The 27,643-nt window shown below is 34.8% G+C and overlaps 1 protein-coding gene across 1 annotated transcript; it reads right to left on the bottom strand.

The window, feature by feature from the left end:
- LOC115442926 (putative inorganic phosphate cotransporter) lies at window positions 1-27,575 on the bottom strand. Its single transcript, XM_030168133.2, has 11 exons — window positions 27,243-27,575; window positions 15,441-15,565; window positions 8,743-8,922; window positions 8,319-8,457; window positions 4,600-4,817; window positions 3,354-3,503; window positions 2,242-2,374; window positions 1,782-1,906; window positions 1,257-1,376; window positions 305-431; window positions 1-113 (listed from the first exon to the last, which is right to left on the bottom strand). Exons 1-11 carry the CDS (start codon window positions 27,277-27,279, stop codon window positions 76-78), a joined length of 1,392 nt encoding a protein of 463 aa, XP_030023993.2. The 5' UTR covers window positions 27,280-27,575; the 3' UTR covers window positions 1-75.
- Window positions 27,576-27,643: the final 68 nt, after the last annotated feature.

Below are 27,643 nucleotides of genomic sequence, written 5' to 3' on the forward strand. Positions count from 1 at the left end.
TATTTTTCCAAAAATGCTTTAATTAAACATAAATATATACAAAAGCTAATTATTATATACAACTTAAACTAAATCTTAAACTACTTTCTGGGTTTTCTTCTCTGAAACTGCATCTGAAAAGGAATTCCAAAAATTTGTTTAGCATTAACTTGTTGAAAAGATCACGAGGGTTAAATATAAAAATTTAAATAGTAAAGCGTGCATGATATTTAATTTTAAAAAGAAATAAAAATATTTAATACGATAATTAATTTTAATAGTTGATAACCAACGGTGAAGTAATATTGTTTAAATATATTCTCACCAATGTCATTGTCAGGTTCGTTCCATTTCTGCTTCTCACTGCTGCCGAATATGACGAAGAACGTGTTGCAAACGATGTAAATCGCTGACGACAGGTAGAACACTTTGAGCCAGTTCTTAGGATCCGTCTGAAAATATATTAACATCAGCCTTCTGATTTCTTATGTTTACGCGAATGTTAAACATTGAAATTAAATTATTTTTCGGATTTTATGGCAGTTTTAATTATTTCAGTTTTCTCCCAACGTCACGAATTCTTTGCATTCTCTTGTCAGTTTCCCCCGTGACCATGAAGGCTGCAAAGTCTTCGAAACGTCAGGAGAAAACTAAAATAATTAAAACCGCGATAAAATCCAAATTGTTTAATTTCAATCAGCCTTTTGGTCTTATCGATGTGGTTTCTTTACTTTATAATGAGACAAGCAAGGTAGACTGTTGGGAAATTTCACAACTGCCAATAAGCTATAGTAACATTATATGACTTTTGAACTACAAAACATAGCTGACATTTACCTGTGCTTGTTAATCTGAAATGATACTAAGTCATCAATAATACTGGGTCTTTTACAAGGTATGTGAAGAAGTAAACAGGCATGTCGGCATAACTGTGGCAAATAGAGGAATATGATTCTCACTGGTCGGATTTTTCTTGGACAGTACTTTGATAATATCAGCCCTGTATTATATACCATCCAACTGCTGGACACGGGCCTCCCCTACTACACACGACACGATGACGCTCTGGCCTAGTACGGATTAGTAGACTTCACATACTCTCAAATTCCTATGGAGAACTTCTCAGGTATAAATAATCTTTGCTGCGTAAAAAGCGTCGCGTTATCATCTTGATAATTCATTATCCTTAACTCTACAGTACTGCTAGTGGTCCAGTTTCGTCAGTTATTCGATTCTTAACGTTGTTAAACCAGTTTATTTCTATAGTGTAAGCTTACCTCATCTTGTAAGATGACTCCAGCAGCAAGAGGCGCTATGATGGATATAAAGTTGGCGATGCAGTTGGTGATGCCCATCATAGTGCCCGCGAAGTTTGGCGCCATGTCGATGTGCACCAACTGATTCACAACACAAATATTTGTGCAAACAAAATCGTAAAAAAGAGTTTCATTTAGATGTGTTACATTAGCGTCAAGTTATGAAATCATTATACAAAATCTTATTTTTAATATATTATTATGATGATTCGTTTTATTTCGATTAATATCTGGTGGTTTATGCGTTGAAAAATATATTATACTTTTTCAATTATGCAATCTCGTCTGTAGTCTCAAAAAGTTTGAACAATATAAACGAACCAAGGTATATCAAATTTAAAGTCTTTTTGGGTCTTGATGTTATGATAGGAGACGACAACGTCGTCATTATTATGACATAGAGACATATTCAAGTGTTTTTCACATATTAAGTTATTATAGCGTTCTGGTGAATGACAGGGTTAGTAATAAATTAATGTAACTAACCAAATATCCAGTATAATGTCCTGCATTAAGGGCGACGACGACGGTGAGTAGGATAACAGCGACCGTGACGTTACCAGCTGGCGAGTACGAGAGGCCGATCAACGCTATCGCTGGGCCGAAGTGACCTGAAATGGGTAAATCATTGATGGCGCTCGTGTTCTTTGAACAAATCTTCGAGGGCTGATATAAATGTGAACAATCTTAGGAAATTAGTTCTCTAAGATGAAACAAACACATATACCTTTATAACGGGTATGCAAAAGTGCAACCAGGGCATCCACTTTTTGCTATATATGCTCCATACCATGATATGATAGGGGATGAACCTATCCTCATGAAAATCGGTTAATATAGTCGTGAAAACGTGATGACAGACTGATACAGTAACTATCGTATATATATTATGTGTTAATATACTTCGTACAAGCATTCAATAAAAGGAAAAATACAATGAACTTACCAATAGAGTTACTGATCTTCCTGCAAGTAGTGATGCTGAGCCATTGCTTCTTCAAAGTATAGTCTGATATAAACCCAAGTGGGAAACTGAGGATATACATAGCCATGTAGGGCAGAGCTGACATCAGGCCATTCTGGGAAAATCATAAGTAGTACAAAAATATAATCATCATACTTAGGACATAGTCAAATATTGTGGAGGACCTGTGGGATAAAGAATACAAAAAAACAAACACTTCATCATAGAACAGGAAGGCAGCCTTGCAACCAGGGCTTCCATTTTCGCCATGTTTGTTCCGTCCAATGATGTGATATAAGACGAGCCTATCGCCATATGAGGAACAAATTCCAGAACAGAAAACCCAATAACACTTGGTTCCTGCGTACTGCAGCTTTAGATTTAAATTATAATATAGCATGACCTTGAAAGAGTGAAGATCTTGCATTACACGCGCTCAACTTTAAAATTATTCAGAGTATACAATATATTCTAAGAATGCTTTTAAAAGCAGAACATCTTCCGACGGAAGCGTGAAAAAACTCTAGTAGTAGGTATGTTTTATGTATTTTTTTCTATATTTTTTTACAATACCATTTTTTAATTATGTAGTCTTATATAATACGTCATGTATGTAGTACTATTGCAAAATGTTTTTCGATAAGCAACATAAAATAGGTAATTTGTTGTTTATAATCGTATCTACACTCAATACTATTTGGCATTACTACGATATTGAATTTATATGATACCGTATAGTCACATTGTCTATATCAAGGATGGTGAACCAGTGTCACGCGTGTCAGTGGTGGCACGAGATAAAATTATTTCTCACATGCGAGTAATATGCCAAACATTGTATATGCGTCTTTCTTTAGGCTTCACTTAGCTTAACATCAGATGCAGTACCTAATGGCGTTTTGCCGTGCCGCGATAAACAAAAACATAGTGGAATCATAAAAAAAATCGCGAAAAGAGGCCTTTGGATAGATAAAACCGGTCTTGGATGGCATTATACAGGCCATATATATTTTTTTATAAATAATTCCATTAAAGGTTCGCCATCCCTGCTCTACGTTAATGTATTTTTGTAATACTATTATACTGTAACTTACCGCTTTAATATCTACTCCTAAAACTAGCTTCATATACGAAGGCATCTCCGTCATTAAAGTCCAGAATCCCCAGTTCTGACCGCAGTGAGCCACGATCAGCGATATGAAAGGCAATGAGGTCCAAATTGCTTTCCATGGCGTCGGTAGTCTCTGAAAACAACATGAATTTACAAAAAAAAGTACAGATTTTAATGTATAGTGGGATACATCTATGCCTTTGAAGGGGTGGGCAGAGTTACACTAATTGTCTGTTACAGTGTGCATCAGTTATTTTAGTCCCATATTGTGATTGCGTTGTAGATATATCAGGTACCAGTTTCATCTGCGTAGAATGTTCTTATATTACTTCAATTGACTGACCAAGATTTTATTTAATCCAGACTCAAATCCAAAGAATCGAAGTAATCTACCACTAGATTAATGAAAAGTTAAAATGTAATATTTAAGTCATATTTTTCATTTCAGTGTCATATTTAAGTGCTGATTGCGTGAGAATTTTGCAATTTGTTATAACAATCGTTATAAAAAGATAATAGTTGTGTTTTGCACGAAAGTTAAGTAAACCTTGCTTTTTTATTTTTTAAATTTATTTCTTAGTAGTTGTGAAGTTTACCTTAAGACTAGCGACATTCGTTTGTATGTCAACAACTATATTACAGCATGAAAAGGAAATTAAAAATCTCGCCATGTTGCGGTGAAAATAAAATGTCTTGTACCCGCGACGCTAACTTTAATACGAAAGGGCATATTATTATGTGCGCTCCTGCTTAATGTAGCATTTTTATTGTGCTAGACAGATCATATACAATATTATTACAAATATTATATATTACAAACCGGTAGTTTGTCGAGAATCAGTAGCACAATTCATTGCACTAATTTTTAACATAGTATGTCATTCTTTATCTCAAAAACATATTATAAAAACTTCGCCAAGCTGGTTACCTTTTGTTTTAATAAAAATCGGCGCATATAGGTCGCTCCCTGATACCTACTACTATAGCCGATCATTACAAGGACACTCTTTCCCTACCCCGAGCCCCGCACACGTTCCGCTCGTTCCTTACGGATGCGCGGGGGGTGTGCTTGATCTATCAATTCCGCGTGAGTCTTCATTGTTATTATCATTTTTGTATTTTTATGTGATCTTTTACACCAAAATCTATATAGTACACAAAAATTTATCTTGTTTATAAGAGCTACTCATTTCTTCATCAAGAATGTTTCTAAACAACTTTCATCATACCTTCTGTTCACCGACTTGTCCCAGAGACGTCTGGATGTAAGAACGTTCAGCCTCGCCAATCATTCTCGACTTTTGCGGGGAATCAGATCCCAAGAAGACATAACCCACTGTCCAGATGGCTCCAAGGGTCCCGTTCATATAGAAGATGGATGGCCAGCCCCAGTAGTCTGCTATGAACCCTGATACCATCAGCTGAAGAGCTGTGCCGAGTTGGGCTCCTGTGATGAAAATTGTTAAAGGATTTGAAGTATGAGTGAAGTGTATTGTACTTTAACAGGTTTTATAAAAAAATAGGTACCTACTTAGTAAATCGCTGATTCACTATTACAATGTTTTATGTTATATATTTAGCACAAATTGAATTATTATGCATATACATCACATTATTTTACGTAATTTTTATTTTTACGAACATGAACATTTAAAATTAATTTTTTCTAACATACCTAAAATTTACATAGAACCTGTAATATTCTACAAGCACCTTAGAGAATGAAAATTGCTATAAAGTAAGTAATAGTAATAAATGTGTTTATTTATTAAAAGGAACAACAAAATATACATTGATACCTAACCAGGTAATTAATTTGATAATTAACCAATACAAAGTTTCAAACAAAAAGCTAAATATTGTTTCAATTACGACATTATTTACATTATACGCAAGTATTTTTTTATTATTGCTTTGAATGACGAGACGAGCTTGCCGTTCGTCTGGTGGTAAGCGATACGACCGCCCATAAACAGTAGATACACCATCCAACACCTTGAATTACAAAGTATTGTTTGATATAGTTCTAACAGAATACAAATTGCGTCTCCTTTCTCTTGGAGATAAGAAGCATGACTATGACCTATAAAAATGAATTTGGTAGATTATAATTTTATACAAAACCTTCAATAAGAAAAGTAGTATTGATACTTTAAAAACTATTAGTATTTATTAACAAACTTAGCAAAGTATAGATAATATTAATATTATAATTATCTAAGAACCACATCATAGGTAAGCCAGTAATATCTTCAAATACAGAGGATCGTCTTTACGTTACAATCACATAATATTTTATTGAGTATTGTGGCGGTTAAATGTTATTATCGATAGTTCACGTGCTTCTAATAAAATATACTATTATTGTGTAGTTTGGAAAACGTGAGGCCACTTCTCAATACAATAATATTCCATTGAACTTATAGGCTAAGGTTTCTATTTTAATAACTTCAACTGCATAGTTATGTTTAAGTGTACTTAACGTTTACTGTAATCTATAATTTAACCACCAATCAACGGATTATTTTTTGAATTATAACAATAAACTAGAAGGAGTTAAGTATTAATATTAAGTTCTTTTTTATTTATTTACGTACATGGCAAAGTGACCCTAATGGACATGATGGTAAATGAAGTGGAGTCTAATAAAATGTCGACTGACGAGACATAATTACCTCTTGACAGTCGACACAATTATGCTGGCCTGTTGGAACCGGATATACACAGGCTGATCCCGGAACGCGACACACTTACGTGGGCCACTATGGCGGGTTTTAACACCTTGTGTACGGTGGGTGCTATCCGGGGGAATATAAAATATATCCTACCACAATAAACAGTAGCTAACAGGAGTAGGCCAAAAATTAATATAGCGATGACCATCTACTATAAAGATATAGTATCACGCATTTTTTAAGGCAGGCAGAATTTTATTACACACTAGCTTTTGCCCGCGGCTCCGCCCGCGTTATAAAGTTTTTCGGGCTAAAGTTTTCCGTTATAAAAGTCACGCTATATATTTTCCCGGGAGCCTATGTTCTTCCCAAGGTCTCAAACTGTCTCCATACCAAATTTTATCCTAATACGTTGGGTAGTTTTTGAGTTTAACACGTTCGGGCAGACCGATGCAGCGGGGGACTTTGTTTTATGATATATTTTTGTAGTAAGAGGAACAATCCCGTCATACATTATTGTTGCATAACTTTAACCGTTTACGCAGCGCACGCAACAGAAGCTCTCAAAACTAATAAATTGTCCCCGTTTTTGCATCATGTTTCATTACTGCTCCGCTCCTATTGGTCATAGCGTGACGATATATAACCTATAGCACTCCAGGAACAAAGGGCTATCCAACACAAAAATATTTTATCAGTTCGAACCGGTAGTTCCTGAGATTAGCGATTACTGCTCCGCTCCTATTGGGCATAGCGTGATGATATATATAGCCTATAGCATTCCAGGAACAAAGGGCTATCCAACACAAAAAGAATTATTCAGTTCAAACTCCTAGTTTCTGAGATTAGGCATTACTGCTCTGCTCCTATTGGGTATAGCGTGATGATATATAGCCTATAGCACTCCACGAACAAAGGGCTATCCAATACAAAATGAATTTTTTAGTTCGAACCGGTAGTTCCTGAGATTAGCCATTACTGCTCTGCTCCTATTGGGTATAGCGTGATGATATATAGCCTATAGCACTCCACGAACAAAAGGCTATCCAACGCAAAAGAATTTTTCAGTTTGGACCGGTAGTTCCTGAGATTAGCCATTACTGCTCCGCTCCTATTGGGTATAGCGTGATGATATATAGCCTATAGCACTCCACGAACAAAGGGCTATCCAACGCAAAAAGAATTTTTCAGTTTGGACCGGTAGTTCCTGAGATTAGGTATTACTGCTCCGCTCCTATTGGGTATAGCGTGATGATATATAGCCTATAGCACTCCACGAACATAGGGCTATCCAACGCAAAAAGAATTTTTCAATTTGGACCGGTAGTTCCTGAGATTAGCGCGTTCAAACAAACAAACAAACAAACAAACAAACAAACAAACAAACTCTTCAGCTTTATATAATAGTATAGAAGTATAGAAGTATAGATTTCACCAGCTATGATGACTCTCAGATAATAGAAAGTGAACCTAATAGTTTTCTATCAATTGCACACACTGAATTAGAATTTATATAATATTTTCAAACAAGTGTTACCCGATGTGGCTTTCTGTAAAAATATAATCCATTATATTTTCGTGTTTTCAATACAATAACCTCACAATTTATTTTAGCGTCAACTATTCGTCTTCGTTTACTTTGTCGTGAAGCCTCCCGAGGCGTTATTTCTCTTGACGGTACAAAAATAACACAATATGTTGGAAGAAAACTATAAACATTAAACTTTATCTTGACAACGTATATAGGATTAGTAAGCCTTAAAAGAAAATCGAAATAAGAGAGACGTGACGTTTCTACATATTATTTGGTTATTGATTTACTATTAATTATTGATCATTCATACATTTAAAAAATCCTAAGCATTACTGACTTTTCTAAAGTTACACGTTTATTTTTTGTGAGTAATAGCTCGATTAAACGGTGAAGGAAAACATCGTGAGGAAACCAGCATACCTAAGAAGTTCTCTATAGGAGTAAAAAAATCATGAAAATGCAGAAAATTATATTACATTATCACACATACTGTAATGTATTAAAATACTAAAATAATATTTATTATTTAATCTTGACCAGGTTAATAAAAAACGGCCCCTTCTTATAGTAAAATATGGAACATATTTTTATACTGACAACGTTAACTTTATTACGAAAATGCGAAAGTGACGTCCTGAAAAAGTTTTTTTATTTTTCTAAGCAGGCTATATTATATAATTTTATTTAAAAAAATCCCAAGAGAAGTACTAAGCTGTCAAAAAAAACTAAATTTGCTTACCGCCATAAATAACCGTCCCCAAGGAGCTTTTCTCTTCTATAGGCACCCATTTTCCAATCAAATTGTGCATGGAAGGATACAGGAACCCTTGAGACAGGCCCTGAATGACGCGGCAGCCGCAGATCAGCTGCCAGCCTCCCTTTAAGAGCAGATCATTAGCTCAGGTGTTACTTAAATATTCTTTGTCACTTACAGTATATAAAGGGCAATATCCTGATTAATTCATTCATAGAGTTATTGAGAGATACACCTTGAGATTAGATTTTAAAATAAAAGGGCATTCCTTAAATACATGTGTGTATGCGTGTGTGTGTGTGTGCGTGCGTGCGTGTGTGTGTATGTGTGCGCATATACAAACTTTACGACTTTCATTAGCCAAATATATATTAAAGTGTTTCTTACTAACGTAATATTTTATACTTACATAATAACCACCAATAGGTATCAGCAGAGACACAGCAGCATTAATGGCCACGCACAAGGTAATGAGCACCATGCCCCCGAACCTGGCCGCCAGCTCTCCGCCAGGGATCTGCAGCACCACGTACCCCCAGAAGAATGATGACAGGATCACGCTCTGGGTCTGAACGCTCCAGTTGAAAGACTAGAAAATATGGAAGTGATTTATTGCTGGATGTCTTTAGTTATTTATGACTATTCAGCATAAGGCTGTAGTTTAAAAGGCGTGTCTGATATGGTGAGAGATTTGGCCTCTATCACACCATGGGACGGAACATACATAGAGAAAATGGGTGTCCTGGTTGCACCTTTGACTACTCGTTCAGGAATAAAGGTGTGATGTGTGTTTGTTTTATCCTGTAGTAATCTCTAAGGTCAAAGTGAATAAAGTCGACTATGGCGTACATATAAAATATACCAATCGTCTTTATGCTGGAGGGTAGACAGAGATTGAGTGCCACATGCTACCTACCCCATTTTTCGCCTCTTCTACGTCCGAGCATTTTAATTTTTTTTAAATTAGCTTTTGTTTCTTCTCTCATTCAAAGATACTTTAAATGATACCCCTGCATATACAAATGTACAATACTTATTTATATTATTATAAACACTTTAAAGTTAAATTGTTTCTTGCACTCCTGAAATATGTTTTGCGTCGTTAAACATTTCTCTTGGCCTTAGTCAAAATTTATCTTTTGGCATTCGATGAAGCGTATTTCGCATATCGCAGTCGCCGATGAGTTGGCAAAATGCTGCAATATTGCAATAATCCATACTCTGTAGTACACTTTGGTAATTTATCGGTATCTTTGATGATTTATCGACATCTCTGAACAATGTCTCTCGTATATTATCAAATGATAAAATTTTCATATTGGGTAGTAGGTTATATATTTGGAAGTACGATCTTTGTAAAAAGTATTATTTGTACTTTTATTTAGCCTTGGTGCGTAGTAATAATTTATATTGTTAATGTATTATTTAGAGTATAAATTACCAATATGTTAATCTAGGACATCGTTTATTTTTGCAATATCAACTAAATCATTTCAGAGATCTCTGGAATTACATCTAACATTCAAGCATTCTTACAAACATTGTTCTTTATGGTACAGCAAAAGGACCCCACTGCAGCTGATGGTAAGTGGAGTGGGGTCCAGATAGACTGTCGACTAACAAGTGATGATTACCCCTCGACAGTATGTGCTATAATAACACTGGGGTTCAGCTGAAAATCAGTGCTGTTTCGCAGCGTATACTGAGCTGGTATCCCTTCTACCACACATCATGCAGCAATCAGTTGTGTGCCTGGTATTGTTAACTGTGTGTGTGTGCGTTTTTTTTTCTTTTATACTTTTTTTGTTGTATTTATGTGTGTGTAGAGAAATAAATGGTTTAAATGATAGTTGACACAATTATGCCGGCCTGTTGGAACAGGATATACACAGACTGATCCCGGAATACGACACAGTTACGTGGGATACTATGGGGGGTTTTAACACCTTGAGTACGGTGGTAGCTATACAGGCGAATACAATATATATACTACCATCAGCAATTTATAAAAGTAATATTCTATATCACATTTTGAACTCCCGCGTCACCCCACTTAGAGAGGATAGATAAAGGCCACGTCGAGATAATATGTCAAGCATCATAGTTTTGTTAACGTCGCGTATTGAGAAAGATATCTCAAGTGTTTGTAGTTCTATCTGAAATATTACTGACGAAATTAAGATTGAAGACTCTTACGTAAACCGATGCGAGGTTTTTTATTATCTATGTCTAGATGCTTTCTAGTCACTTTATAACCAGTAAGACCATTCTGCCCTGTTGGAATGTCTCAAAAATGTGACGTAAATCGCTGTCGTTTAATTTAAATGCTTGTGATTGATCAAAAGACGTCAGTAACGTTAATCTCTCAAGCAATCCCAATAAAAAGACACGAAGTTGTTTCCTGTTTTCTGTGCCACAAAGTTCACTGAACTTTGTTAAAATACACTGCACTTTTCAATCGAAAAATATTAAAAATTATAAATACTTTACATTAGGGTTCTTAGAGACAGTAGTAGTACTTGGCATAGCCCATTCTATAGTCAATTATTGTATTTGTGTGGCCATACTACTAATTTAGTTTATTATAAATACCTATCAGTGGGGAAGAGTACATATAATCCGATTCCTGCCGACTTCCCCTTCGTAATTTATGTAAAATCTAATTATAACAACGATTTGCAAACTGCATTTATACAAGTACCTATATGTTGTCAAGTTACCTTACAGAAAAATTACTTTCGCCACTGTTATCTATATTTTTGTAGTCAGTAGATTTAGGGAACCTTATTATAATTTAACCACAAATATAACAGCTCTAATTTGTTCAGCCTTGATACTGTGTTTATTAAAATCGTTGATAATAGCATTCCCGCCTCATATTATCAAATAAATTGACTGGAACTAAATTATTATGTTTTAATAGCATTTTTAGTTGTAAAAAGCGTTAACTAGCGGGAAGTATATCGATTTCGAAGGTTGCGGTTTGAATACCAATCTAAGCAGACCTGTAAATTTTTTAAGTAATTAAAATATTATTTTTATTGCATTTGCCCGCGGAGCGTAAAGAAGCAAGTAGCAGGCCGGCATAACAGTGCCGACCGTCAAGGAATACTTTAATCACTTGCCCGTAGACATTGTCAATAGAACAAAATATATCGCCTGAACTTTATAAGGGAAAGCAAGATTTACTTGAAATGTAGTAATAAATTTGAATGTAGTTGAAACTGCATCAGGCCAATATCGACTAAAAGTTTATCTCGTTAGGTGAAGAATTATATGTTCAGTCAGTAATATTGGGATACTATTATTATATACTCTTTATTTTGTAAGTTACTTTTAACATTCTTAACCACCAGTGGTTAGGGATTCGTAAAACATATTATTATAAAGTGTACCTTTTCAATGCAGTTATATATTGAGTGATAAGGAATATCATACTCATGCAATTATATTTTGTAACAATATCTTGACATCAATAGTTTCATTCTTATCATATAATGTAGTAATCTAATCCGCTTGCAGTCAGAATTGATGTAACCAAGTATGATCTTGAAGATAAAATACGTTTTCAAAACCAACAACCTGAGGATTTGTGCGCGTTACTATACAAAATCCCAAACAATCGAATGCGAAGCAAGAGGTCACATCACGAGAATTGACATTCCTTTATTTCACTCTAATATTAAATCACAACACACATAAGTTACAGTAGCGATTTGGAGATTAACAAGTTATATTGCTGCTGATAGGATATATTTTATATCAGCCTGAATGTTGACCGCCGTACACAATATGTTAAAACCCGCCTTAGTGAATCGTGTAAGAGTGTCACGTTCCGGGACTAGCCTGTGTATATCCGGTTCCAACTGGCCGGCATAATTGTGTCGACTATCGAGAAATAATCATCACTCATCAATCAATATTCGTTTGGACCCCACCCCACTTACCATCAGGTGCATCGGCTATGCTCGTAAAAAAAATAAGTTATCATTCAAATTTTACCATTCAAAAGTAAGTCAAAATAGAAATTACAAGGATTACTCAAACCATAACAGTCATGGGTAATAAACGTTATCAACAGAAGTGTACGTTAACGAGGAATTTTAATTACCTCGGGTATGGTTTTGTTCAGTACGAAGTTCATGAATTTAATTAGCCTAATGAGCTATTGACTATGACAGCTTCATAGTTGAACAATGAATATCGATCACGAATGCAATATGGAAAGTTGTAAACTAGTCTCTCAGGAATGGATTAGATTATCGAAAAAAGGGATTAATTCTTTATGGACTGAAGTTTCATGGCAAAAAACTCAGTCACTATTTTTTGTCGGATCGGTATTCGAACTCGGTAACACAGTACGTGCGTATAATAGAAAGATGAAAACGTTCTTGATTCCTTTCTAACCGAGTTACGACCACGACAGCCAATGTCAAAGGAGACCTGCCAGGTACGCAGAACATATTATAGTGCATAAGTGTGTGCCCAATACACAGGTGCACTCTCCGTTCCTTCACTCTCATAGTTAGTGAGACGGCAATCCGAAATGACCGGAGAGAGATCAGGCGCAGAACTAATGGCATTACGTGCTTTCCGATGCGCGGGGGTATTACAAACAATAGACTTTACCCTAAGCCTAGGCAATGGGAATTACAAATCTATGACCGCAGACAAATATGATCGTCATGCCTATTGCGGAATTTTGTAGTGCAATATACGTACGAAATTAATATTTGTTCTGGTTTTTTATTGAGGAAAATTATTTTACTCAAGATTCGCTCCGTTACGTGACAGTTTCTTGCTCAAGGATTTAAGGAAAATTATAAAATTAATCCTTTAGAAGACAGTTGTCATTAATTATACTTTAGGTACGATAAAATTGAGTATAGGAATGATGATTTTGTTATTTGTAAGCGTAGATAACTTTGATTATGTTTCAATATATCAACATGTAGTTAATGAAGTGATAGAAACCTTTTTACGACGAAATCATGGTTTAAAAAAATATTGTAGACGTTATTTTTGATACTGTAAAACATTTTTTGCGTTTTACTTAATACTCGAAATGAGGATGATGCGGAGGAGAAAATAATAACACATCTATTAACAGAAGCTAAGATCACAGCATAATAGTAAGCAATCTCCATATTTTATAGGCACATATCTAGTACAAAAACATCATGCGTGCTTATATTTATAAAAAAAAATTAATGTTCGCCTCTTAGTAATCCTATGTAAAGCATCTAAACCATCTGCTTGTTTGTCAGACTATGCAATAAAAAAACAGCACTCAATATTTTAGAAAAAAATACTTAAGTATTACTTCCATAAATAGAAAACCTATTATTATACGTCAGTTTCCGGCATCTTCCACGCGGACTCAAATGAAGAATTATTTCGTATTTCATCTACAATAGGAACAATATTTTCGCACACAGTTTTTGTTACTCGCGTTGAAATCCAGTGGGATCCCGTGGGGAAATAAACGGATCCAAATAAAAATTGTGTATTACAGAATGTTTTTGTAGAAGCTTTTTTGCTATTAAACCTTAATAATTTGTATCAATAGCACTTGAACTTCTTGTTGTTCGTATAATGTGTTTCATATTCGCCCGGAAGCAACGACCGTACACAAGATGTTAAAACCCGCCATAGTGGCCGACGTAAGTGCAATATCCTATTCCAACAGGCCGGCATAATTGTGTCGACTGCCGAGGGGTAATCAGTTCTCGTCACTCGACATTCTATTGGACCCCACTTCGCTTACCATCGTGTTCAGTGGGGTCACTTTGCGGAGCACGTATAAAAACAAAAAAGTGGTGTTGGGCTTTCTGCTCAGTATTAGCCTGGAATTCGCGCCCGATTTGCGATAGCTTCCTATGACTATAAGATCATAGGAAGGCATGTGGCGAAAAGTGGGCGCGCCACTTAAAGGCGTGAATGTGAACGTACTTTCTAAAGTATCGATAAAATGCAGAAGCAGATGGATCTAGTTTCCAAGATAATGTTGTATCGCGTTTTCATTGTGTAAGATACGCGCGTGAGTGGAGTACATAATGACTATCATAAGTCCAAAGTCTGCAAAATGGATTAATTTTGGAGCATCAGCTCACGTGTTTTAACCGCGTTTGAGAGAGCCTTTAAAGTTTAAAAGTCCAGGTCTTATGCTATGAATAGTTTTTTGTTTGATATAAAGTATGTATGGGTAGATTCTTCTTAGTTTTGTGAAGGCGTTTATGAGCTGGTGATCAGGTCTCGGGATACATTCCCGAATTGAAGAGCACTGAATAGATTTTTTCCATAATTTGCCTTGGATTCTATAGTCCGTGTGAAACGGGCAGTCGTACATAATAAGTTAAATAATTTCTGCAATTTTGCAACATGTTTGAAAACCTGTATTGCACTGATCTCACATTTGAGTGGGTTAAGGAAAATGACACTATACTTCTGACGTTGATGCATTAGAAGTGATGTGGAATAATGCTCAGTAATTAAAATACAGACATGCGGTTAAAATGTTTGTCTCAAGTAGTGAGGAAGAAAATAAATGAATGTAGTCAGTGATTATACTTGGTTTAAAAGTAATTTCTTTGGATAATAGCATCCGTCCAACTCGACATTTAATCTTAGTAGAGAAAGAAGGATTATATTTCAACTGCATACATTTAATATCAATCATCATGTAATTTTTTTTTTGATGTGTTGTAATAGCGAAAGTTTGTGACAATATGATATGTCGTGTAAAAAGTAATATACTGCTGAATGGATTTGGATGAAATTTTGTATACAAATAAACCCGGTCTTGAATCATAGTATGGGACAATTAGGATTCCAATAAAAAACTATGCGATTTAATTTCCGATGAAGTTTTCCACGTGTGTCAAGCCGCAATCAAAACTGATGTACAAAAATATAATCATTAGTTAACCTATTGAGGACGAAATTTAGTTAACTATTTTAATTATGGCTCTTCCATTACCATTCCAATGTTTCTTTTCAGGTCTAACAACTCGTCTAATTTCCTAGCTTCATGCATTGTCCCATTAAAGTCCCCAACTTCTGATATTATACTAGGCTACCAGAAAAGCAAGGATAAAAAAAACTTACATTTGGATCTCTCTCGTCCGTCATGGCGACGATGGCCATGCTCATGTTGACTCTCATACTGTAAGTCAGCACCATCCCCGTGAAGAGCATAAACACCTGGATATGCCGGACGCCAAAGGTCGACCCTGCAATAACAAACGTACTGTTATAAATATAAAGTCCAATTTTAACTGATAGCAATGAAGGAAAAGTAAAGTCGATAGACTTTGTGAGATACTGGAGATGAAACGAAGCAAGATGGAACAGTTATAGGCAGGGTGCAGTTCGTAAATGTTAAGCCCAAACTCTTTCGCAAAATTCATGAGCAAGTTGCGGTGTAATGAGATAACTAAAAGTAAACAACTTCTTTGGATGTATTGTCATCGACATTAAATAGTACACACATACACACATCACGTATTTATTCCCGAAGGGGTATGCAGAGGCGCAACCAGGGCACCCACTTTTCGCTAAGTGTGTTCCGTCCCATGATGTGATAGGGGGCGAGCCTATTGCCATATCGGGCGCAAATTCCAGACTCCAGGCTGATATTGAGTAGAAAAACCTAAATATCGCTTTGCCCGATTCGGGATTCGAACCCAGGTCCTCAGAGAGCTGCCGTACCGCGCCTGCAGTACAACTACGCCACCGAGGCAGTCACACTTTCAATAGTAACTAGATAATAATTAAGATCTAATATCAACAACGTCTTCCACTCTAGATCGATGTAGCGGTCGTTGACCATCACGAACAAATTCCTAAGTGATAATTCTGTAAGTGGTAAACAACATTCCTCAAACACTTTGGTAATTCAAGTTCTGACGTGGTTGCATTTCGTATTGTAAAGTTTTTGGAAACTCAAAAAGAAGAACAGAGGGTTTTTCCTTACGACTATTTATGATTATTTTGATATTTTGGGTTTTTATAAGGAAATATTACTTTCAAGTCGATGGGTGAAAGGGTAATTGATTTAACCGACATTTTATTCGAAAATTTTTAACTAAGTTCAAAATATATAGAAAGCAGTGCTGATTTTAAATATACATATGAAACTTAATTCGCCAAAAAATGTTTCATAAGTCAATTAGCCCTTCATCCATCGAAGTGACCCATTTATTTGAGTTCGGACTTACGACAATAAAAAGAAATCAGTTGTTTTTCACATAGTTAACTTGTTATGTCATATTTTGATTAAGTGTATTTTAATTAACTTCTGAGCATCATGAGGAAAATGAGCAAGAAATCCGATTTTGCTAATCAAGTCTTGCAAAAGGCATTTCAAAACCGGTTCTCATTTATAGAGGAAAATCTGTAACATAATTCAAAATTTCAATGAGGAAATCTATATATATAAAAATGAATTGCTGTTCGTTAGTCTCGCTAAAACTCGAGAACGGCTGAACGGATTTATCTTATCTTGGTCTTGAATTATTCGTGGAGGTCTAGGGAAGGTTTAAAAGGTGAGAAAAATTCGAATAATTGCCGGGAAAATCCTCAAAACAGCATTTTTCTATTTCCCATACAAACGTTTTCTAACTAATACGTAGAGTCAATTTGAGCTTTATTGCTATTGTATAAAGTTCACTGTTGTCTAAGCAATGTAGGTGTGTTCCTAACATCAAAGCAGTGTGCGTTGGAGCACAGAATATAATAATGTAATGTCGCGTTCTGAAACTCAACAAAAGTGATATCGCGGACCCGACTAAATTGAACAGTCACAAAATTTAATATATCATTAGTTATTTGGTTGGCTTCACGATATTATTTCTTTTGTTTTACTTTAAAATGCATGTTTTCGTTATGGACAATTTTTGAGATACTTTTGCATATCTATACTTATAATAAATCTGTAGAGAGGTCAATTCTGTACATGAAATATATTTCCAAAATAACTGGAGGTGATTAGGGATCGATACTGATGCCAAAAATGCAATTAGTAAAAATTTTGTCTGTCTGTCTGTATAACCGTTATAGAAACAAAAACTACTCGACGGATTTTAACTTAACTTGGTACAATTATTTTTCATACTCCTGAGCTGGTTATAGTATACTTTTCATCACGCTACAATTAATAGGAGCATAGCAGTGATGGAAAATGTTGGGAAAACGGGAGAAGTTACTCCATTTTTAAGCTTCCGTCATTTCGTGTGCAACCTTAATGGTTAAAAGTTCCTTCGATTTCACCAGGATCCCATTATCAGACCCCTGACCGGACAATCGGACCACCTGCATACCACCATAAATTAAAAAAACATCCCGACAAATTGAGCACCTTCTCCATTTTTGAAACCCGAAATCCACGCGGGCGAAGCTGCGGGCGGAAGCTAGTATCTTATATAATTAGATGTAGGATACAGGTCTATATCAAGAAGGCATTTTTCTCTTCCTAATAAAAGTACTAGTTGACCTTAGTTATAGTTCATGTAGGTCATTCCTTAAGGCGGAGTATGAATATCTAAAAGTATTATACTCTTTGAAGCGTTCTGGGACTCGGGGGAGTAGGAAGGTATACTGACCCCAATTTTTTGATAATAACCAATATATGTATAGGAGTTTTGCTCTTTACTCTAAACATTACTCTAATCTGAAATTAAAAAGCTCTAAACGAAAATAAATTTGGCAAATTATTCCTAATTCTTCCGCCATCTTCTAATTAATGGTGCCGTGTGATAATTTTATGGTAATGTTAAGTATTTGTATTGTAAAATATAATCACACGCCATTGTCACGGTGAAGGTCGATGAGATTAAACTTCCGTTTGTTACTATGGGAGCCATTTCCTATTCCTCATAACCGTAAGTAAATGCTAAGCATACATGTTATACGACGAACAGACATATAATAAATAATTGTATATCACATCGCCCTAATAACTTTTGGACAATTGAGCGGGAAAAATTAAAAGTGATTTGTATTGGATAAAAAAATCTGCGATATAGGGCTGACAGAATTCAATGTTTTTTTTTTTGCAAATTATAACAAATGTAATCATTATAATCTAATAAACATTAATATTAGATTACTGATTTTAATACTGAAATAAAAGAACTTATTGTAATTGTACGCGTATCGATTCGTTATTTGTCAATTAACCCTTAGAGGTCGCGGTCAAAACAACAAATAAAAATATTTATATGTACACACACACACAACATCACGCATTTTATCCCCGAAGGGGTATGCAGAGGCGCAACCATGGCACCCACTTTTCGCCAAGTGTGTTCCGTCCCATGATGTGATAGGGGGCGAGCCTATCGCCATATCGGGCATAAATTCCAGACTCCGGGCTGATACTGAGCAGAAAAACCCAAATATCACTTTGCCCGACCCGGGATTCGAACCCAGGACCTCAGAGCGCTGCCGTACCGCGCATGCAGTATAACTACGCCACCGAGGCAGTCGTATTTATATGTATTTGTTAAATAATGTAAAATAAGAGGTATTTCTCATTACGACTGTGTTGCAACAGGAGGGAGGCGAATAACACGTGATTAATCTTATTTTGGAAATTTTATCTTAAATCGCAACATAGATTTCAAGTGGAATAATGTGCGTGTTACCACTTTAAGGTCGAGGAATGAAAACTAGGAAGGCCACGGGAGTTGTTGATTGTGGAAAAATATTATACATATATACAAAAGGTTATAAAGCAGGATTGTCAATTTTGGTAGAATAATGGTATTAACATATTTCGAAATTGTTACTTTGCCTATCCTGTCCTACTGAGAGAAGCTATGACACCTACTCACTAGTAGAAGCGTGGCGAAATAGTTGCCCTTTCCTTAAACGACACTTTGACCTTGGAAAGATACTACATAGGAAGCACTTAAAATATAAAAACAATAAAATATAGAGAGCAGCTATGGACAAAATATTAGTATTCCTATCTCACTCCTACACATATATCTTTGTAAGAAGTGAGCGAGAAGACACTATTCCGTGAACCTAACGTCGAAGGCCTCTTTACCTATATTCAAGGATAAACAGAGATTTATAAACAATTTACTGTAATGGCATATTGATTACTTATTTATTTAGTGACGAAATTAATTATTGTCAATTATATACGTCGCGTGGGGTGAACGAACGATATCAGAATTCGAAGGCGTTTTGCATTTAACTTGGAAAAGTAGCAATGGATACAATCCATGCTATTTAAACCACCTAAGCACGAGTCTTTGCCTCTCAGTGAAACAGTCTGTAAGCAGAAGCAAACATCAACCGAACTTTGATTTACAAAGCATTGCTTACCCCTCCACTGTTCTCGTCATAATGTTTTTATATGTTTATTATAATAAAACAGACATGCGTTACTTTATTAATATAAAATATTACAATGGCTAATATGTTGCTATTTCGTAATTTTTCATCTATTATTTGATGCATGAATATTTTTTATCACACGTTGTAATCAATTTAATAATTCTCACGGTAAACAATAGCTAGGAATCTTTAAATATATTTAAATACCCTAAAATTATGTGGTAATGCGGTATATAGCTCCGGTTTCGGCACTCAATCAAATGACTATTTGTTTTAGCAATTTAAGATTGCTGTTGAATTAAAACGAAGTGATGCATAGTGTAAAATATTTTTCCCTAGCCAGCAACTTAATTGAAGATTAACTTTGTTTTATAGTTTATTTTCGGTCCATGTTAATAAATCAACAACTTTTTTATAGGTTATTATGTTGCTATATTAATGTAATCGCTATTTAGTTATGCAAAGAAATTATTAATTCATGTTTTATTTCATTTTTTTTAATCATTATTTTCTCCACAAAGTGCTTTGATCATCGATCATCTATCTAAACACACCTAAGACTTATACCACCCCCCTTTTTCTATCAAGGATTAAAAATACCGTTTTTAAAGAACAAAAGTTATATGCGGCATCATCTAAAAAATATTTTTAAAGAATGACGAGCTATGATGCAATTAATTTATTCCTTATCATAGCAATAGAAACAATGCTATAAATTCATTTTTCTAGTTCGTAAACAGATCAAGGTGAAAATGCATTGTCTATAATAATACCGATAATAGAATCGGTGATTTACTATTGCAATAACGATTGCGGACGAGCGAACCACCGAGACGAAGTCCACGTACCAATTTTACCTCTGGGGCACTTCTAATCTTACGTAGCTGTTCAGTGTTATATATCCATTAAATGGTTTAGGAAAATATGTGTCCTCCCGTAAGAAACATTTAGATTTTTAATCTGATTTTTCAAATAGATGGCATTGGTGTCGTATAGTTGCCTAGATCTGTATAGAGATAAAGAGACTTTTATAGCAGGAATGGCTTTTAACACGGGCATAGCTGCGAGCAACACTTGTAAGCAATATTTTGTACATCTTCATACTGTTACAAGTTGATTAAAGTCCAAAACGGAATGATCCATTAAAAATTAGTGACCGAAGCTATGATGTAAATAAGATGATTGTTGTTTTCCTTTGGTTTTGCTCAAATGCAACATTGTAGTTTGCTAATTCACAATCATACCTACAACAAAAATAGCAACGGATTCATTTGAACTGATCTGAAATTATTCTTAGCGTAAAAATTCCTAAAATGTAACGACAACAAAAAAAATTGTGTTGTGTCTCGTGCATAAGAGATCGATGATCTGTCTATTACTGACATCAAGCATCAATAGTATGCACACGGGAAAATTAATTTATTCTGCGCATGCGTAAGTAAAGGCCGGTAAAATTATGGAACTTATGGAGTCGCCAGAATTACAGAAAGGAGAGATGCATATCTGAATTAGACGTCAAAAATAGTAATTTTTTTTATGATTTAGCACCATGGATATCACTATCCTACAAGCAAAAAAAACATTGGAATTATCTTTAAATAATGTTAATATTCATATAGGTAATGTATGTATCTTTATATTACCTCGAATATGTGACCGACACCATGGTTATTTTATTTTCATGGTAGACTTCCATTGTATTAGACAATTGTCCGTTTCTCAAACAAATATCATTTAAATTCCATTCTCATAACAAGTCTATAGACTAAAAACTCAAATGAAGGTCGATAGTTTCTCTTGTGTTGAAATATTTGCGATATAATAAACTAGATGAATCGTTTTTTTATAGTAGTGCAAGTGTTTCTAATAAGGTAAACTGGGTTTAAACAGAAATAATACATGAGAATATGCCTCTATTTTAAGGGAACTAAAAAATAAGCAAACAAAATTTCCAATTAAAAGGAGCGAGTCATTCGCCTATAATTAAATAGAACGATTGCCTATAACAATTACAATACAACCAAGATCTTTGATTTACGAAGCATTGCTTGCAAGCATGGCTTTGCACTGGATTTTTAATCGTTTTATCAATATTATAAAAATAAAAAATTGTGAGTTGTTAGGAGCAAATCTCTGGAATTATGGGACTAATTTTAATAATTCTTTCACTACTTCTCAGCTATATTACTCCTGAGTGCTATAGGGTAATTTCATCCCTAGAAAACATTCATACCGTAAAGAAAACCACGCAAGCGGAGCCGCGGGCAAAATCTGGTTAGATATTAAATGTTAATTTATATTATTATATACCGTGTTTTGCGAAGAATATTATGAATAATAAAGGGAAGATGGCTTGTAGCCACTGGAACAGAAAATGGAAATTTAAATTGAATTTTTTAACATAAATTTAGGATAGCGGTCTTATAATCCGAGTAATATATTATTATAATATGTAAGTAGTAAGTATACGTATCATTATCATTCAGTGACTTTGTTGACGTAGCATACTCATATATATTTGCTACTGATTTATTACAATAACCATGACACTGATAATGTATTTTGTAACAATTTACCAGTTATCAATATGATTTTTATTTTTATTCTAATTATTAATTATTATGTGTTAAAAACCTTTATGTCTACTTGTCACACTTAGTAACAATTACAAACTTTTTAATTTAATTTGTGATACTCTTATTTTGTAACGCCCTGTAGAATTGATAATTTTATGAGTTACAACGAATTATACAGTACTCAACTGTAAATATTACATATTGAACTCTAGAATCACATACAATACTCGGCAAGGAATACCACATATGGGTTTTAGAAAGAGATAATAGATTAGTTTCGAGTATGTACAGCGTCATCTTTGCCACTCATGCTGATGTGACTATTTGTTGCTGACTTCTCGATTCTAGCTCACGATGCTTCATAGTGAATAAGATTAAGAATACGTTAGTATCTTACCGTTTGTTCGGTATTTATTTATAGTTTAATACTAACATAGAAGGTGATCCTATAGATTAATAAACAACATGTCTGTTCTAAAAAGTTGCCATCACTTATTCATGCAAATAAACCACGTGATTAAAATGACACCTAAGTAAACAATAATTATAATTAAGCTAGTTGTTATTTCACCAATATATTCAAATTTCATAAATATTGCATAACATTCAGTAAAACAAAGCGGCGATAGCCTAGTTAGGTGTGGCACTGTCTGCCAAGACGAATGTCCACAGGTTCGAAACCCAAGGGCACACCAACCTCTGACTTTTCTAAAATGACGTGTGTATTCTTTGTGAATTATCGCTTGCTTTAACAGTGAAGTAAAATATCGTAAGGAAACCTGCATAACTGAGAAGTTCTCTAAAGGAATTTTGAGACGGTGTTAAGTCTATCAATCCGCACTAGGCCAGTGTGGTGGACCAAGGCCTAATCCCTCTCAGTGGTAGAGGAGGCCCGTGTCCAGCAGTGGGACAGTATATAATACAGGGCTGATATTATAGATGTGTTTCTCCTATACCGTTGTTCGCCTGGAGTACCTACATCTTATAGTTTTGCATAAAGGTATCGCAGCCTAAACTCATAATTTTTAAGTTCTTACTTCTCTATAAATAAATAAAAATTATAACTTAGAATAAAGAAGCACGTAGTAAACGAGTTATGGAATGGAGACCACGAGTTGGCAAGTTTAGTGTACGAAGCCCTTCAGCTACGTAATGATGATTTGCAAAGGGTCCTAAACAGAAGCTGGATGTGACAACCTTAAAACAGAGTGACTGGCGCTTACGAGATGTCCAGCAGTAGACGACTACGGGCTGAGGATGATAATGAAATATTATACAAAATGTCTGCCATCCTCACCAGAGGCAGCTGAGTCATTCTTAAAACAATATTTAGATTTATCAATTCCAAATTTCGAATTTGAATGTGTTACTCATTATGATGTTATAAAAGTATTCAGGAGCTTAAACATGAAGAGTACTGAAGATCTTTGGGGTTCGTCTGTTAAAGCGTTGCAGTCAGTGATAGTTAGCATCGCCCCAATCCTTTCTGATATTTTTAATTGCTGCATAAGAGACGGCATATTCCCTGATCTTATGAAGATAAGTAAAGTAGTACCAATTTTTAAAACTGGTTGCTCCAACACCCCCCTCCAATTATAGGCCTATTTCTATTTTTACCAGCTTTTAAGTAAAATATTCGAAAAGTTAATGCTTAATCAAATGCTGGTGTTCTTTAATAAAAATGAGATTCTACATGACAGGCAATTCGGTTTTACAAAGGGTAGGTCCACGCAAGATGCAGGACGTGCATTAGTTAAAGCTGTGTTGGATGCCTGGGAGGGATCGCAGGATGCTTTAGGGTATTTTGTGATCTTTCCAAGGCGTTCGATTGCGTTGATCATGGAACCCTCATTCTAAAGCTCCACTATTACGGCATCAGGGAGTGGGGCTTAAACTAATATCTTCATATTTATCGGGTCGGAAACAAAAGTTTTTATCAACAACGTTTCCTCTGCAGGGTCCACAGTTGGGATTGGGGTCCCCAGGGTTCAATTTTGGGACCATTTCTGTTTTTAGTTTATATTAATGATCTACCGTACATTATTAACAAAATGGCTGAAGTTGTATTATTCGCTGACGACACTTCACTAATATTTAAACTAAATAGAAGGGAAGGAAATTTTGTAGAGCCAAATAAAGTATTTAAATTGATTTCTGACTGGTTTTCTGCCAATAATCTTCTATTAAATGCAGCAAAACTAAATGTGTTCGATTCTCGTTACTGAACAAGATTAATGGAACTGATATTGATTTAGACGGGAATAAACTAGAATTAGTACCCTCTACAGTCTTCCTTGGGGTTTCTATCGATAGGAAATTACAATGGGGACCCCACATTCAAAGAATTTCGAGTAAATTGAGTTCTGCAGTCTTTTGCTATTAGGAAGATCAGATATTTAACTGATGTGGCTACGGCAAGGTTAGTATATTTCGCTTACTTCCACAGCATTATGTCTTATTGCATTCTTCTGTGGGGTACTGCAGTAGATCTGCAGACCATTTTTATTTTACAGAAAAGAGCGATTCGTGCAATTTATAACCTTCGGTCTCGCGATTCCCTTAGAGAACTGTTTAAGGAGGTGAATATACTGACTTTGCCAGCTGAATACATTTTTCAAAATATTATGTATGTCCGTAAGAACCTAGGTACTTTTATGAAAAACAGTGACTTGCACTGTTTGAACACTAGAAATAAGAATAAACTAGTTGTTCCAAATTTCCGGCTCTGTAAAACAAATAAATCTTATCTAGCGAATTGTATCAAATTCTATAATAAAATCCCTCTTGAAATAACCAATCTGCCCGGCTACAAATTTAAGTGTCATGTTAAGCGCGAATTAATGTCAAAGGGGTATTATAATGTAAAGGATTACCTCGATGATCAGACGGTTTGGAAAAACAGTCCTGCACACCCTGTCCAACCCTATGTTAACGCCAATATTATAAATTAACTACATAAACGTCTCATGTGTACCTTTCTACAATTTTGACATTATACTGGGTAACAGTTTTAAATTTATGTGACATATTTTATTTTATATTGACTCATTGAATTATCAATGTATAATAGACGACCGACCGATCATTTTGTTGCACCAGCCTTAAAATTTATAATCTTAATTATATTGACCAAGATCTGCGACAAAATATGAAATGAAAATATTATGTTTGTAAATGTAGGCGTATGCACGCTGTACACTGACTGTTTCATAGTTTTTATAATTTTTTAGTATTATTGTTTTTTTCGTTAGTTTTAGTTATTGCTAAATACTTTTATGTGGATTTTCTCCGCAATTTTACGGTGATGTGCGTGTATTAGCTTATATAATTAATCAGACTTTGTATAGAAAAGACTTATTAAAAAATATATATATATTTAATAACAATATTATAAATGAATCGACAATTGATGACAAAAATAAAGCCCGGAGTTTCTTTCTGCCTTTCTTCTTCGGGTAGTCATCGCTTAGGTAGTTAGTGAAAGGCTGGTAGGTTAGCTAGGTTAGGGCTTTTATTGTCCTCACCGGTGAGGATCGCGACGCGTTTCTCCCTTATTGCTTATTTAAAAATACATACATACATAATTTTATTTCTTCTTCCCTGCCAGCCCGAGCTGGCTTCTTTGTTACTAAGTATATTTTTCATTTATTTTATTGTCTTTGTTTATATAAGCTAATCTAATTAAGTAATAATTGAATATTCTCATGTACCTTGACTTATCATAAGTGCAACTATGTTCGCCTACGTGATGAATAAAGCATTTTTATTTTATTTTATTTTATTTTATTCAAGATACAACCTTAGGTTTAGAATTATAATATTAGATAGATAAGACATGTGCTCGCTTCGTATGATGAGACGAAAGTCGGATAATTTTTTGGCAGTAGAACCTTTGCTTACGCCTTTTATAAATTTATTTGTGAATGAAACAAAACATATTACATCTTTACGCCGAAGGGGTGGGCAGAGATGCAACCAGGGCACCTACTTTTCGCGACGTGTAGTCCATTCCATGATGTTATAAAGGGCAAGCTTATCAACATATTTTTGAGTACCTTTAATTGATATAGTTTTAAAATAAATTTAATATTTATGTCCTTAAGTCCTTAGCTTTGGCTTTCGGACTGGTTTAGTGTTTTGTAAAAAACAATAAATTGAGGAAAATATGTGAGGTCAATGAAAGATAAAATTAGAAGTTAATTGAAATTATTAATAAATAACATAATCTTCGTATCAAGTAGGTTTATACGGGGTATATCATTTTTCTATACGATGAGATAAGAGGTCTTCTAAAGAAGGCTGGCACTTTTCATTCGTAATCGACATCGACATCTGTATTAATCTCCACTAACTAACTAACATCCACCAATTTAAAATCGAGCATTTATATAACGCACGAACGTCCGGGTCGTTCCAGGTTGCACATCTCACGGAGAACAATGAACTGACAGCTTGCATTTAAGGTTTTTATTGTAAAGGAAGTTTTCTGAGGTCAATGTACCCCCACTTTCTCTAATCTCTCTTTAATGTAAGGCTACTGGCGCATCCACATTCCTTACGCATGCCAGGACTTCCCAGTCTTTGTCCAATGACGTTTATGAGCTGCCACTAGGATATGGGGGGATGCAGTAATTTATTGATTAGGTATTTTGAATTATTTTCTTTCTAATCACAATAAGATTTGTCCTTAGCATTAAGTCGTCGTTTTTATTGACTCCTTCAGTTATCGATTGCAAATCATTCAAATGATTAGTTATACTATCCATAATAAGATTATGGGCCTGCGATCTTAAACCTGATATCTAGACCCATTCCACGCACGATTACGCATTTTTAAGCGAAAAAAAAATAATTATGAAAATCTGTGGAGCCATCAAAAATCGAATCTCTATTATATAAAATGAATTTAATAATACTGTCATTGAAATAATGAGAACACTAAATATAAGTTTAAAATTTTAATGAGAATAAAAGATTCACTTACTTGGCTTTTTTTCTTCTACATTATCCTCAACACCCATTTTGAATTCACCTCAGTCCTTCAACACTTAACTTTTTTATTTTTGTTGGATTTGCAACCAGCCAGTTCTAATTAACAGACAATATATTTTTCTTTTTTTACCATACACTTATCATTCTTAATTTTTGTTTAAGTTGACAGCACGTTCGTTCGATAGCCAGTACGAAATAAAAAAAATAAATTATTTTATACGTGCGCTCGCGCCGCGATCCGTTCTCGCAGTATCGGTTTAGATCGATACATTTTTTCACGGCCGAAGATCGGCAATGAAAATATTGTATTGTTCCTTGCAAAGTCGCGGGCGAAATGGTCAACCAACACTTACTATTTCCATTATAATAATTAACTCACGCTGTTTTGTGTAT

This window comes from Manduca sexta, chromosome 14, assembly GCF_014839805.1.
Source record: "Manduca sexta isolate Smith_Timp_Sample1 chromosome 14, JHU_Msex_v1.0, whole genome shotgun sequence".
Taxonomy (NCBI): Eukaryota; Metazoa; Arthropoda; class Insecta; order Lepidoptera; family Sphingidae; genus Manduca; species Manduca sexta.